The sequence below is a fragment of the Theobroma umbraticum genome, unplaced genomic scaffold (genome assembly GCF_002168275.2).
Source record: "Theobroma umbraticum cultivar Fairchild unplaced genomic scaffold, ASM216827v3 scaffold_95.0, whole genome shotgun sequence".
NCBI classification, from domain to species: domain Eukaryota; kingdom Viridiplantae; phylum Streptophyta; class Magnoliopsida; order Malvales; family Malvaceae; genus Theobroma; species Theobroma umbraticum.
The window spans coordinates 5854053-5869445 of NW_018397257.1; the positions used below are offsets into that span (position 1 = coordinate 5854053).

At 35.0% G+C, this 15393-nt stretch overlaps 2 protein-coding genes across 2 annotated transcripts; both read left to right on the forward strand.

Moving 5' to 3' along the window:
* Positions 1-1274: 1274 nt before the first annotated feature.
* LOC110413024 (rhodanese-like domain-containing protein / PPIC-type PPIASE domain-containing protein) lies at positions 1275-6386 on the forward strand. Its single transcript, XM_021423731.2, has 8 exons — positions 1275-1656; positions 1752-1868; positions 2363-2454; positions 3339-3439; positions 3523-3633; positions 4220-4328; positions 5092-5142; positions 5998-6386. The coding sequence occupies exons 1-8, from the start codon at positions 1416-1418 to the stop codon at positions 6076-6078; spliced, it is 903 nt and encodes a 300-aa protein (XP_021279406.1). The 5' UTR covers positions 1275-1415; the 3' UTR covers positions 6079-6386.
* Positions 6387-6807: 421 nt separating this feature from the next.
* CPK34 (calcium-dependent protein kinase 34) lies at positions 6808-10407 on the forward strand. The gene is made up of 8 exons (XM_021423730.2): positions 6808-7899; positions 8046-8189; positions 8323-8475; positions 8661-8776; positions 9023-9190; positions 9293-9420; positions 9549-9648; positions 9845-10407. The coding sequence occupies exons 1-8, from the start codon at positions 7194-7196 to the stop codon at positions 9935-9937; spliced, it is 1608 nt and encodes a 535-aa protein (XP_021279405.1). The 5' UTR covers positions 6808-7193; the 3' UTR covers positions 9938-10407.
* The last annotated feature ends 4986 nt before the right edge of the window (positions 10408-15393 follow it).

Here is a 15393-nt window from a genome sequence, read left to right on the forward strand (position 1 = left end):
TGTGACCCACTGCTTCCCTTTTGAGGAAGAAGGAGACACATGGTTGTCTCATTTTAGCACATATCGTAATGCATTACATGTGAACAAATGAGTCCATCAAAGATTTTTTCCATTATATCTATTCGAATGTAAAAGAAATTAACAGTAGCATATATATTCATGTGATTGAAATTCTAATGATTAAGCCATGTAGTTTCTTAATTACTTGCTCTTTATTTGTAAGTCGGTCCCATGAAAATTGAAAATTGGCAGTATATTCAAGCATATATTTCAGATTTTTTATCCCTTTCCAAAGTGAGTGTAGAGATGCTTGAGAAAACCAAGGGAGATGAGAGAAAAGCAATAATTTATGAAGCTTTCTTTCTTTCTTTTCCTTTGTTTTGTTTTGGGTGAAGGGAGGCTTTTTCCTTCCGGTAGTTGATTGGAATGGAAGGCTTTTCTTTGTTTTTGGTAGAAACAAAAAAGTGCTTTATTAGACTCTAGGAAAGAACACTAGGGGAAAAAGGTCTACAAAGCATGGAAGAATGGTATAAGAGTGCTTCTAAGCATATTACTTGAAAGAATATGGAGTCCCAATCCTTTTCTTCCAATCGAGAAAAAGAAAGTTGTAAAGCTCATTTTCATGTCACTTTCTTCTTTCTCAATTACTCTACATTTCGGATTCAAAACTCTTAATATTTTATTTTTTTTCATCCGAACGAAAGGGTGTCACAACGGCTAATTTTAATAAATTTTTTTCGATAACATTTATAAACGAGTATCCATATTTTGGTCATAAGAAGCAAGATTGTGAATTTCTCTTAATGTGTTACATGAACCATTCCATGGTGAAAACAACATATTACTAAGATTTAATTTCAGTGAAAATTTTGAACTTAAAGATTAATTGCAATGAAGAAAGGTAAAATATATAAGTTGTTTTATTTTTAGATGAATCTATTATGGAGATTGTTTACAAAAACCACTTATTAATCTTGTTAATGACATAATCAAGCTGACCTCATATATGTTCTAGCTTTGACATGTCTAACAATTGAATTCTAAATTTGTACTTCATAATTATTCATCTAATAACTTAATTAAGTGAACATAATGTGAATTTAGTAATGAAGTGTTCAAATTGGTTCTGCCAAACATGGCCCAAATGCCAAATGAGGCCCATAAACTTTTTGGGTTTCAGATCAACATCTAAATTCTGAAACTGGTTGCTGATGGCAGAACGAAGTCCATTTCTCACTTGTTTGGATTCCGTCAGTTTTGCTACCAATTCCATCGAACATCCAAAAACCCAATGCTCAAAATCCCGACTCTTCCTTGTATAAATATATCTACAAGTTAAACTGCTCTGCTGCTCCCATGAAGGCGGAAGCTAGGAACAACTACAAGTAGGCAGCACATTTTAAAAGAGTGAAGCAATGTTAAGAGCAACCCATCTCCCGCCCGTAGCATCACCAACTTTCTTTGCTCTCAGGCAATCTTTGATTCCAAGTCTCAGCGTCTCTTCCTTAGCTTGTTATTCTCTTCACAGACTCTCCACATTTTCTCCCTTTCACACTTTCTTCTCCAAACCCCTCACACCCACTCGACCTTATCTTCCCCCGCTTACTCTCAGGCTAGTCTCTCCCATGGTGGGTCATCCACGACTCAGACCATCAGGTTGGTGATTTTATCAAAAACCATGCCTTCCTTTTTTCCCTTGTTTTATGTTTTTCTTTTTTGGTCTAACTTTGGTTGTACTTATTTCATTGTAGCTTCATTTAATTCCGATAGTGGCTTTGGAGATAGCAGAGAAATATTGGTACAGCACTTGCTTCTAAAAGAGGATGACCAGAAGCTCTTGTTGGAGCTTCAACAGAAAATTGCAGGAGGTTTGTTTTAGTAATTTTTTTTAAAAATTTGATATTTTTAGCTTAAGGCATGACATATGAAAATTTCTAAAATCAATTTGTGAATTTTCTTTATTACCATCATAAACAGGGCTATGGTTTTATTAGGATAAACATTGGTTACTTTTAGTACTTGCTTTTGGTTTCTAGAAGCAAAGAATCAAAACTTTTTTTTTTTTTGAAAAATCAAAACCTTTAAATGTAACTTACTTTTTATAGCAAAATGTATGATTTTACCTTTATATAGAACAAATTATATAAGGACTGATGTTGTATTTTAGTCATTTGTTCATTTTAAATCAGTTATGTTCTTTATTTTCATAATTTGCTTTTCCTTCATAGTAGCTTTTGAGAAAGAAAAAAAATGGTAAGAGAAGCAACAAAATAGAGCCTAGATTAAAGTTACTTTGGACTTGCATAATATTTAATTCTCTCACATGGTGTAATGTAAAGTTTTTGTTATTTGTTTCATGAAGGAGAGGATTTAAGTGATCTTGCTGTTGAATACTCAATATGTCCATCCAAAGAAAATGGGGGAATGCTTGGGTGGGTGAGAAAGGGGCAAATGGTACGTAGATTCTCCAATTTTTTTTAAAAATTTTTACACCTTGTTATTCTTTTGAGGGGTTAAAAATAGTAAGAATCTTAGCTAGATGGTGTTAAATTTCTGGTAGCGTCTTTAAATATATGGCTTGGTTCTTAAATTCACTGAAAAGGAAACAATTTTCAAGAAGTTAACTAACATGACCTGCTTAATTTTGAAGAGTGTACCAAACTTTTTCTCATGTATTCAGTAATGAGTTCAAAACTTTAGTCAACTTATATTGAGTTCAAAATTGGAAAAACTTGGAGTTAACTAGGCTGAAAGTGCCGTCTTTGTGGTTGTGGCCAATGATATATTGATTTGAGTTCTAAAATACAAACAATTAATGTAAACATTATTCTGTATCTCCCCCGTATGGTTCTTGGACTTTGTCAGTAGCTTGCGGTTGCCATAAGCTTCTGATAGAACCTTTAGACTATGAAGTGTTGTTTATGTGAGGGAATAGTTAACAGTATGTTATTCCACATGGAAGGCATTTTGCACCTGATTTGCTTATGCATATTAGAGCATCACCAACCGAGAAATCTCCCCTGAACCTATCTTGATTGCTTTAAGATTGGCCCCTGCGATGTGTTTTGGGCTTTCCGTGCATTTTATTGCCCCTGTACATTATGCTATCTGTTATATTGATCTTGATTCATTTGAGGTTCAACAATAGATCTGCTTGTTGAAAATTTAACATCTGTATGATTTTCCTTTTTTTTTTTTTATGGAAGTTATTGCCCAGTTTTGTGAAATACATTTATTCACATCACTTTATGTTTGCACAAATTTGCACAAGAAGATAAATGTTGAAATTTACTTGCAAACATGTTTGATGGATCTTTTTTCATGGTAAAATATATCAGGTACCGGAATTTGAGGAGGCTGCATTTAGTGCACCTTTAAACAAAGTTGTTAAATGTAAAACTAATTATGGATGGCACTTGTTAGAAGTTCTATCTGAGAGGTATGCCTTGGAACATTCTGCCCAATTGAAATGTGTGCTTGATGAAGCAAAGCTGGTTCTAACTCTCCATTAGCTTGCTTCAGGGAAGAATCATTGCTTAAAGACATTCAACCAGAGGAGTTTCATGCAAAAATGCAAGATCCCAGTTTCATTGAAGAAGCTCAGTTGATAGATGTCCGGGAACCTGAAGAAGTGTATGCTTACATATTTTATTTTGTGTGTTTACATGACTGAAATAAGATATTTTTATGTGGATTTACCAATTTTACATGTTCAAAATATTAATGAGATTCACACCAAAGTTACTAAAATTCTTTTTCTTCTAGGTATAAAAGTTATACCAACTGCATCATAACAACTCCAAATGCTTAGAGTTTTAGGTGAAATGGGGGCAAAGGATTTTAAACTCACTAATTAATTGATCAATCATTGATCAAACTGCGAGAAAACAAACTGCAAGAAAAATGAAATAACATGAACGGTTAAAAATTATTTTGATAGGGACAGAAAAAAGTTCCTGGAAATTTTACTGTTTATTATCTTAAATAAATTGGAATCATTTGAAGTCTTTTTAATACATACCTGAAACCTTACCTTCAGTAGCAGTAGACAAAATCATGTAATATACTACTTACCAATTATTCCATCAGTGAATTTTATCACCATGATAAGGCACTATACAGCTAGAACATTTCACAAACAGGTTGTAACGCCTTGTCTTTTCCTTTGATGAGGATAATGGCTGCTGTGAATTCATGTTTCAATCTTTTGGCATGTCAGGTCCCAAGCTTCTTTGCCAGGGTTCCAGGTTCTTCCTCTCCGCCAGTTTGGAAGTTGGGGACCAGAAATAACTAGCAAGCTTGATCCAATGAAGGATACATATGTCATGGTGAGTGTTTTCTTTTCAATGTCAAAGATTCATTTCTTTATTTTTCTCATTTAACTAAGGAAAATGAATGGCATCTGATTATAATTCTGAATGTATTTTGTCTTGCTGCGAAGAATCTTGACATTATTTCTTGAATTTATATTTAAGCTGTTTCCAGTTGTTGTAGAGTCATGTTTGTTCTTGTAATTGGAGTTGGTACTTGGTAGTAAATGACGTTCTAAGATTTAGTATTTGGTGCATCACCTGTGACCTTGCAGGTGTTATTACTCTTTTTCCACTTGTTTGAACTCCATTGGAGAGGCATCGTTGGAAGAGTAGGCTTGAATCTCCCATAGATTTTTCTACCTTTTTCAGTTTCAACAGCCCCTTTTGTTGTAAGGCCATTAATGAATTGAAAATCAATGTTTACAGCATTTTGATAATTGGTAATGGATTTCATCAATGCAGATCATCAATGCAGATTGATAATTGGTATCTATCATAGAATCTCATTATAGTGTTTCTCATGAATAGTTTGTGGTCAGCTAATAAAGAGTCTTCCAGCCATGAGCTTCTGTACACAAAAGTTTTCGCTTAATGTTTTGTTTTCCAGGGCAAAATGCATGCAATCTCTTCAGTGTGAACTCATGGGATAAATTCCTTTCAATTCTTTAAATTATTATAACTTTTGCTTTATAGATCAATAATCATCCTGCATTTATGCTTGTTTCTTGCTTCTTTTCCTTGATATCTCATTTTAATTGTGTTAAAATGTATTGTGCAGTGTCACCATGGCATGCGGTCATTACAGGTTGCCAAGTGGTTACAGACTCAGGTTAAGCTTATTATCATTACATTCTCCCTTTTACTTTATTTGGCTTTCACAGCTCTTGTGTGTGTTCCTTTGGCATTCACATTCTCTTTCAGGGGTCTCATTATGACTCATAGCTTCTTGTGCCTCCTCCGCTCCCTTTTTAGAAAAACCAGTGGCCAGTTAGCCATTTGTTCTGTGCTGTAATTTATGATATTATTGAGTGCTTACAATATGGTTCTCATTGGATGTGATTTAAGTTTATGGTATACAGTGAAGAAAGTTTGAGAGCAACATCAAGCTTTAAGCCGTGTTGTCTTTATTCCGCTTGTTAGATTCTAAAGCCGGTATGGTCAGAACAACAGCCAGGTCATTCATAACATAAGAGTTAGTGTCTCCCTCCTACATGCAGCCTGTTTTTCCAAAAGGCCATACTGAAAGAGGTTGAATGCATGCGAAACATTAATTGAAGGTCCATTGTCTTCCAAAAAAGAAAAGATAGTCCTTTTATTGGTTTGGGGTTTTGTTGTTGAGGGGTGGAGAATTTGGAAACAGTGTGGTTTCTGTCTAGGTTGGTTGTGGATATTATTCTTTACATGATCTTGGAGAATCAGTTTACTTGAATTAAATCCATGAACTATGTAGTTAGTCTGTCTCCTTGCCCATACATTCGAAGTTTCACATTGAGGTCATTCTAGATGTTCTATGCTTGCTATTAGAAATCATAAGAGTTTCTGACAAGTTTATCTTTCATTTCATTTTCTGCTATTGTTGTTGCTTCTAATATTATATTGAAGGTGATTTTGTGAGGTTTGTTTAATGTTTTTTTGTTTAAATTTTGCTGGTTCTTTCTAACTAATTTTATTTTTTGTTGCTCAGGGATTTAGGAAAGTTTTTAATCTATCTGGGGGAATACATGCGTATGCAACCAAGGTGGATCCCTCTGTTCCTACTTACTGAGATTATCTCATGCATCCCTCGCTCCTCTTTTCAAATGTTTTCTTCACAATTTTGAAAACTTTACCCTTTATGATTGGGGTGGATTTGAATATCAAAGCTGTAATAATGCATCAATCTGCTTTCCTTTTACAAAATATGCAAGGTTCTTCAGGAAACACGTTTCACAAGCCATATGCTGCTTGGAAATGGAACTAGTCCATAGTTTTGGTTTGGCACTCCTAGATGCAGAGTTGCATTGACAATAATTATGAAGTTGAAAACTAAAAACTTTAGTCACAATCTATTGTTGCCTTTTTTCCCCTTCAAAACATGATGTTATCTAATTACAATTACGTTGTACTACTTGATTATTTGGAATTATGGTTTACGAAAAATGTATTACACGAATTTAGTATAATTCACAAAACCTCTATCTTATTCCTCCTATTGTTTTTCTTTTCTAAGTTTGATTATATATGTGATAAAGAGTATTTATTTCTTATTCAAAGAATTAGATAAAATATATTTATGATTCTAAATTTCAAGAAAGCATTGGGCGGCTTAGACTTGCAACATAAGAAGGGTAGAAAATATGGAAATAATGAACACTTAAACATGTTGAAATGATGGATCCTCTTGATGGCTTCTTGTTTTCATGGCCTGGGATGACTGAAACTCAAATAGGTTTGTTTCAGTAAATAATGACAGTAGGGGAAAGCCTGGTTTACAGCTAACAAGAATAAAGCCAACTGATATTTTACAGCAGCTGTCGTGTTTGTTGATGCCCCCAACAGACAGAACGGTTTTTCAATATTTGACCGGGAAATCCTCTGGACCTTTGTCTCTTTAACACCTGCATTTCCAATAGTTTCAAACACACCAATGACTCTTTCACCACAATTCACACGCGCTTTCATCCTAAAATCCCTCACTATCAATCCCCTCCAATTTCTACACCAAAATCCAAGCTGGTTGTACTAATCTTTCAACAATCTTTCCTCACTTTATACATTGTCTCTCTCTGTCTAACAAGCTTTTCTTCAGCCCAATCAGAATTTGGAAAAACTCTCCCTCTAGCTGCTTAAGGCCATCACCCGCGCCTTCAATCCCACCCATCTCTCTATCTCCCTTCCACAATGGGGAATTGTTGCTCTCGTGGCAACCCTGCCGGTGCCCCTAACACTAATGAAAAGGGAGACGCCACACCTGATAATAATGGTAACAACCCCAGCAGCTCTTCCCTGCAGGAGAGTTCTGCCAATAATCCACCTAGGCATTCGCAACCTTCACCCTCACCGGGAGCCTCCTCCAAGCCTTCCAAACCTAGCCCGATTGGCCCTGTCTTAGGCCGCCCCATGGAAGACATTAAATCCACCTACACCATTGGCAAAGAATTGGGCAGGGGACAGTTTGGGGTTACACATTTGTGTACGAACAAGGCAACAGGGGAACAATTCGCGTGCAAGACAATAGCGAAGAGGAAACTTGTTAACAAGGAGGATATTGAGGATGTCAGAAGGGAGGTACAGATCATGCACCATTTGACGGGTCAACCTAACATTGTGGAACTCAAGGGAGCTTACGAGGATAAGCATTCGGTTCATTTGGTGATGGAGCTATGTGCTGGAGGAGAGCTCTTTGATAGGATCATTGCTAAGGGCCATTACACCGAGCGTGCAGCCGCTTCTTTGCTTAGGACAATTGTTCAGATTGTGCACACATGCCATTCTATGGGGGTCATCCATAGGGATCTCAAGCCTGAGAATTTCCTCTTGTTGAACAAGGACGAAAACTCCCCACTCAAGGCCACGGATTTTGGTCTGTCAGTCTTTTACAAGCCAGGTTGAGATTATTTCCTCAGTTTTGATTTTTTTTTTTGGCTGAACATTGTCATTAAGAGTCGTTCCTATTTCCTTGGATAATTTTAACCAATATGTCTCTTGTGATACATTTAATGACAAGGAACAATAATTTTGCCTTCCAAACAGGTGAAGTATTTAAAGATATTGTTGGTAGTGCATATTATATTGCACCTGAAGTCTTGAAGAGGAGATATGGACCAGAAGCCGATATATGGAGTATTGGAGTTATGTTGTATATTCTTCTAAGTGGTGTTCCTCCCTTCTGGGCAGGTAAGTTATATTGTCATTCTCATTTCTCTCCTTTTTTAATCGATCTTTTTATGAAATATAGGTACCTATATGTAGAATCCTACCTAGTAAATGTCCTCCTGAAGCTTGAAGCTAAGATTATTTTTGCTGATAGAATCTGAACATGGGATATTCAATGCAATTTTACGTGGCCACATTGATTTCACAAGTGATCCATGGCCTTCAATTTCACATCAAGCAAAGGATCTTGTCAGGAAGATGCTAAATTCCGATCCCAAGCAGAGGTTAACAGCCATCCAGGTTCTAAGTATGTATGCGTCAATGTTTTTTCCTTTACATTCAGTATGACGTTATCTGGACACATGTCCACATGCTATTTGCTTTGGAAAAGCACAACAGAAAAGAATATCTGACTTGGAATGAACTTGTCTCCGCTATATATTTTGGACATTGTGCATGTTTCTGATGGAGTATACATATGGTTATCAACAGGCCATCCATGGATCAAAGAGGATGGTGAAGCACCTGATACACCTCTAGACAACGCAGTGCTAACCAGGCTCAAACAGTTCAAAGCAATGAACAAGTTCAAGAAAGTTGCTTTGCGGGTATTGAGTCCATAGCCAACCCCTCATTGATTAGAATTCCCCAAAACATTCATAACAAGTTCATGAACGTTATATCCCCTACTCTAAAAAGTAGAATTTAAATCTCCTTTATCCAATTAAAGAAAAATTAATGGTCTAATTGCTTCACTAGTAATAGAAGAAATGTACCAGTTGCTACATACACACACATATATATACCTCCATGGAAATTTGTTTCTGATCAAATTTTCCTGAAATTGATTGTAGGTCATTGCGGGATGTTTATCAGAGGAAGAAATCAGGGGATTGAAGGAGATGTTCAGGGGAATGGATACCGATAACAGTGGGACAATAACACTTGAAGAATTGAAGCAAGGTCTTGCCAAGCAAGGAACGAAACTATCTGAATATGAAGTTAAACAACTAATGGAGGCTGTAAGTCTTTTATATAAAGATCAATTTTATCTAAAGTATTTTTTTTAAAAAAAGAGATAAATACATGGTATTTTCTTAATTTTTTTTATATTTTGAAAATAGGCTGATGCAGATGGAAATGGAACCATAGACTATGATGAGTTCATCACGGCCACAATGCATATGAACAGAATGGATAGAGAAGATCATCTGTACCATGCCTTCCAACATTTTGATAAAGACAATAGCGGGTAATAATAATAATAAGAATAAGAGGAAAAAACCAAAGCTGCAGTTGAATATAGATTCTAAATTTTAATTTCATTTTTTTATGTTTTTTTGATTCATTGCATAACTATACATATATGGCTACCATCAGGTACATCACGACTGAAGAACTAGAACAAGCTCTCCGTGAGTATGGCATGCATGATGGCAGAGACATAAAGGAAATCCTTTCAGAAGTTGACTCTGACAATGTAAGCAAAACATCCATTCCATTTTCAAACGAAAAACAAAAGCAAATCCGTCAACAGTAAATCAATAGATTTAAGTTGTTTTTCTTCATTTCAAGCTAAAATCGTGAATGACTAGGCACAACGCACATGCATGACACCATTTTTGTTTAAACAAGTATTGCATAAATGATAAAATGTTGTCTGACGTTTTTGGCAGGATGGAAGGATCAACTACGAAGAATTTGTGGCAATGATGAGAAAAGGAAACCCTGAACCAAACCCGAAGAAGCGGCGTGATGTATTCGTTTGAGTTTGTGTTGGTTCAACTGAGAAGGAAATCATTGTGAATATTCCCTTGATAGGCTAATGGATGGAGGAGCTGATGTGAAGTGCATATTTGTTACAAAAGCGTGCATGAAAAAAGAAAAGAACTTAATAGAAATTCATGTGAAGGGTCATACTGCATACTTGTACATTACTTAAACACAAGACCAAAAGAACATTGATGGGGCAGGATATGGTTATTGAGGAGGGACTTTAGGCATTGTGAAAGTCGATGGGGGTGCTTGCTTTGGGTAGTTGTCTTGTCTCTCTTTCTCTCTTCCTTTTATGAACATTGTAAGTGCGTCCACAAAAAAGAGGATCACTGCTTACTAGTCATAGTTTGGAGATTGAATTGATGGGTGTTGTTGATGTATTTGATTCATGTCCACTTTTAGGAGTATGCTTGATTATTTCTTACATGTTGTTGGCTTACTAACAGAAAATTTTATTCTTTTATGTGCACTTTCTTGCAATATTTCTTGTTTCAGAAGCTTTCAAATTATCACATTCTGTTCATACAGTGATGAATATAATGATAACATAATAATAGTGAAACAATACCATATGCTTTTCTTTGCCAATATCTGCATTAAAATTCAAATGTTTAGAATCTTTATTTTTATGTCAAGAAAGGAGAATTTCAACTGAATTCTTAATTTGAGTACTCAAAAGTTGATCAAATTCTAAAAAAAAAAACATTTTTTTAAATATAAACTATAATATATATATATATAATACTAAACATAAATACAAATGCATATATATATAGGTTTAACAATAAACAATTTTGTATGAAATCAAGCACGGTGCAATTTGATTATGCGAGCATTCTTGTATGAAAATTAACACAATACAAGTTCCCTAAAATATTTTTATTATTTGTTAAATCATCCCTATGAATTTCCATTAAAAATTTTTCAAATTGGGATCAAGTCAAAGATGTAAGTAAAAGTGTTTGGATTGAAATAAGAGAAAAAACTGAAGGCCCCAAATGGAATACAAAGTGACTAGGGAAATTAATTATCGCCAAATTTTATCTTATATAATTTAATCTGTTCAAAATTGAGAGAAAATGGCTGTAATATCTTCTTCAAATTTTAAAGTACGTATATCTTTCAATGAATGGATGAAAAGTGATCAGATATTCTGATATAGCCATAGCTTGACTTGTTGAAATTTTTATCAAAAGATATAGCTTTCTTGCTTTTTAAGAAATTGAAAGTGATGGTCAGCAATTAAGAATTAGACATTGAAAATTTACTGAATTGCATTAAACTTCTTCTCTGAACTTATGAAAAACTCAAAGTTTATTACTATAAATCTAACAGAAGGGCATTGAAAATTTTTCTTTTGAACAATGTAGAGTTGAATCTCTAAACAGCATATAGAAAACCAAAAAATACAGCTGGTTAAAGCTTGAGTCTCAAGTCAAGTCCATCTTCTTGCTCCTCTGTATCCACCAACTTGTCGTCTTCGTGTCCATGAATCTCTACACAAGATCCCTCTAGGAGATTTGAAGTAGTATTGTCCTGAAAACATGTGAAAGCAGCAGCAACAACTTGATGGTTTATTACAGGTATTTGCCTTGTAATCACCAGACCACAGTTTCGCAGAAATGCAGCTCGGGCTGCTTGTTGTGCACCAATGCCAAATCTACGTGCCATGCGCATCCGGGCGTGAACCTGGTGGAACTTATGGATCATGGAATTATTGCGGCGAACGCTAAGGAGCCTGTTTCTGTTCAAAGAACCATGAAAGGGAGGAGCTGAAAGCATACTATGGTATGGATTTTGGTAGGCAAAGGGATCTGGTGTAGTTATTGACATTCCTAAAGCTTGCCTCCGTCGTCGTTGAATGAATCTCCCTTGGATGTGAGCATTTTCTTCCATAGGGAAGGGGAGAAAATTATTGCTGGACATGGCTTTCTGGGTAGTCAGCTGCCCTAATGACAATATAGCTTAAGAAAACTTGTTTGCGAAGGGAAGGAAACCAAGCTTGGGTATATATAGGCAGAAGGGAAAAAAGGAGTTTGGTTGTTCAAAGAACTGAAAATCGTTCATACAAGGAAGTAAATAATTTTACAGCTGAATGCCTGATTATTTGATGAGTGCACAAGAAATTTGCTGGAAATAGGGCGGAATTAAGCTTTGACTTTACCATATTTGTAGTGCTGAAGCTGAAGGGTTGGATGACAATTGGCATATGACTTTGATAGAAATTAATTAAAGAAAAATTAGGAAGGAAAGTGCTCACATCCAAAAAAAAATTGGCATATATAATTTGCTTTGTTTAGAAGTTAAAGAAATAATTGATTGGAAAATTGAGAGTTAAAAATTCTCTCTTAAGCATGAGGGTTTTTTTTCGAAGATTTATTCGTATTTCTTTGATTTTTGGACTGTTATTGGTGGAAAAATCGTTTTTCTTGTACATGGCAAATTAAGTAGGCATATTAGTCAGCCTAATATGCTGGTTAGGATCGATGTGAATCAGTAATCTACCAGTGATCCCCAAAAGGCAGCTGACTGTAAGGATTGAAACAAAATGTAAACAGTTATGACTCAATTGTGTAACTTTTTGCAGTTTGGTGGCTAAAATAGATGTTTTCAAAAACTTAATTAAATAACCATTTAAATAGTTTACTCTATTATAAGTTGCTATATTAAGTCTAATTAAAATTGATAACATTTTACAAAAAAGAAAAAGAAAAAAAGAAAAAACCCACAAAATGATGGGAAAATTATATATATATATTATGTTTAAGTTATTTAATTTTTAAAAATTATTTAATGAATTATGTACTTTATTTGTTTCCATGCATATATACTTATAAATTACCACAGTCAAAATTTCCTCTTATTATATATACATTCTTTTCTTTAGGTAATATTCAACCCCTAGGTAATCACACGCCCATTTTAAGGGAATAAAGTTAAGAGGTATGAAGAGGGAAATGTTTATGCTTTCAGGAAACAAAATTAAAAAAAAAAAAAAACTTTAACTGTATAGGCAATATGAGATTTCATTTCATCAAATATGTTAAAAAAACTACTATTATATCATAGTAGTACAGCCAACCCAAGTGGGACATATTCCCCACCGTGACTTGTGCCGTATGAAGAACCAAGACTAAGAAGAAAAAAATCAGTTTACCCCTAGATAAATCTGCTCTTATATGTGCACTATATACCCAGAAACATCAACATTCAGTGGAAACCATTAGGATTCAGCAGAGCATTATCACAGCCTTCACTGGTCTTGAATTTTTAGACCAAGAAGAGAGGTTAGGTCACTCTCAGCATTCAAGCCCAGCTGCGAAGCAATTGAAAGGCGAAGTCGTGACAGGTTGCTCATGTTATGAAACTGAGAATGCAAGGTCATACCATCGCAACACAATCCTTCCTCCTTACTCATTCCACATTCACGATTTCAGCAGCCAACCGTTCAGCATCTCACCTTCACCCTTTGAAACCATAATAACAGCATCCCTCATTGCTGTTAAACAGCCAAAGCAGCTCCCTGCTGTGCAAAGAACCCGGTGAGCACCATCAAAACTTCCATTCCTTTACTATATCCCTCATTACATCGTTAAAACCTCATCCCCTGCTTATTAATCTCTACTTTCACAGATAAAACATAAGAATCAAAATCACTATTGACGCAAGTAATGCTTCATTGTTGTATATAAGATACCGATTCTTGTACCTCTTGCAATTCATTTTGGATTTCACTACCACCTTGCATTGTCCCAAGAACATTGATTTTAAGCCCCACCTGCTAGCCAACTTCTTAGTATGATGTGATTGCAATTCTTGACTTTATCTCATGAAGTAATACAGACTCATCAATGGTAACATCCTGACTCACCATAAACTTGAGAGACTTATGATCAATACGCCACAACCAATAACCCTTCACCTCATATGCATAGCTTAGGAATATGCACTTCATTATCCTTAGCTCAAGTTTATTACCACTCACATAAGCATAAACAGGACCGCCAAATACTCTTAATATAGAGTAATCAATAGGTTTACTAAACCAAACTTCCTCAGGTGTCTTAAATTCAATTACAATTGATGGAGACTGATTTATCAAGTAGCAAGCCATATTGATAGCTTCTATCAAGAATACTTTAAGTAGGCTAACATTAAAGAGCATGCATCTTGCTCTCTCTAAAAGTGTTCTTTTCATTTTCTCTACAATATCGTTTTGGTGTGATGTTTTGATGATAGTGCAATGTTTAAAGATTTCCTCATTCTCACAAATTAGACCAAACTCACCTTTTCAAAATTCCAAGCCAATGTTTGCTCAAAAGCTCTAAGTTCTTTTCCCAATCCCCTTCTTGATCAATGCCTTGCAATGCAAAAAGGTGGTAAACACTTCATTCTTAGCCTTCAAAAAATACGTCCACACCTTTCTTGAAAAATCATCAATAAAGGTCCTCATGTATAATGATTTACCTTTTGATGCCATTAGAGAAAGACTTTACAAATTTGAATGGATATAGTCTACTGTACTTTTGGTTCAATGAGTTGTAGTGTTAAATTTCTCTTTATGTTGTCTGCCATAGATGTAATGCTCACAGAAATCTAGCTTCCCAATCTTTTGACTATGCAATAAACCATGCTTACACAACTTTGGTGTCCCGTTGTCACTCATATAATCCAATCTCATTTGCCATAAACATGTAACATTATCATCAAGATCATTGGATGAGACTACAAACGCAATTCCAATAACCGTGTTTGCTACTAGGCAACAAAGGTCACTAGATTACTTGCCTTTTATGATAGTTAAGGCTTATTTAGATACCTTCAAGATAGTATTTTGGCCACCCCATTTGTAGCCCTTCTAATCTAACAAACTCAAGGATATCAAATTATTTTTTATGTCAGAGACATGTCTCACCTCAAGTGTCCTTACCATACCATCAAACATCTTGATTTGAATTGTGCCAATCACAACAATTGAGAGAGAAATGATTTCTTAAACAGTGCCCATGTCAACAGATTGATAAGTTATAAACCAATCACACCTAGAACATATGTGGATGCAACAAGTCAAATCCAAAATCCATATATTTTGGTAACTACAAAAACACTATCAGCTTCCTCAAAAGTATCAGTCATGTTCTACCATGTTTACAGCATTCTTAAACTTATTGGTCTTTATATCATCCTTGAATTTGGTATAGTTTTGTTAGAAGTGCCCTTTTCTTGCCATAATTTTAATAAGTCCTCCCTTTTGCTCTAGATTTTCTTTTTTTGTCTATGCCCTTCTCTCCATCTATTCTTCTATTCATAATCAAGCTTTTTGCTTGATTTTCACTCTAGTACCATTAACTTTCTTCTTCAATTTCTTGAAATTTAAAAATTCCCTTAAATCTTCAAGAGTGAGTATCTCTTGGTCATATAACATAGTACCTACAAAGTTTTCATATAA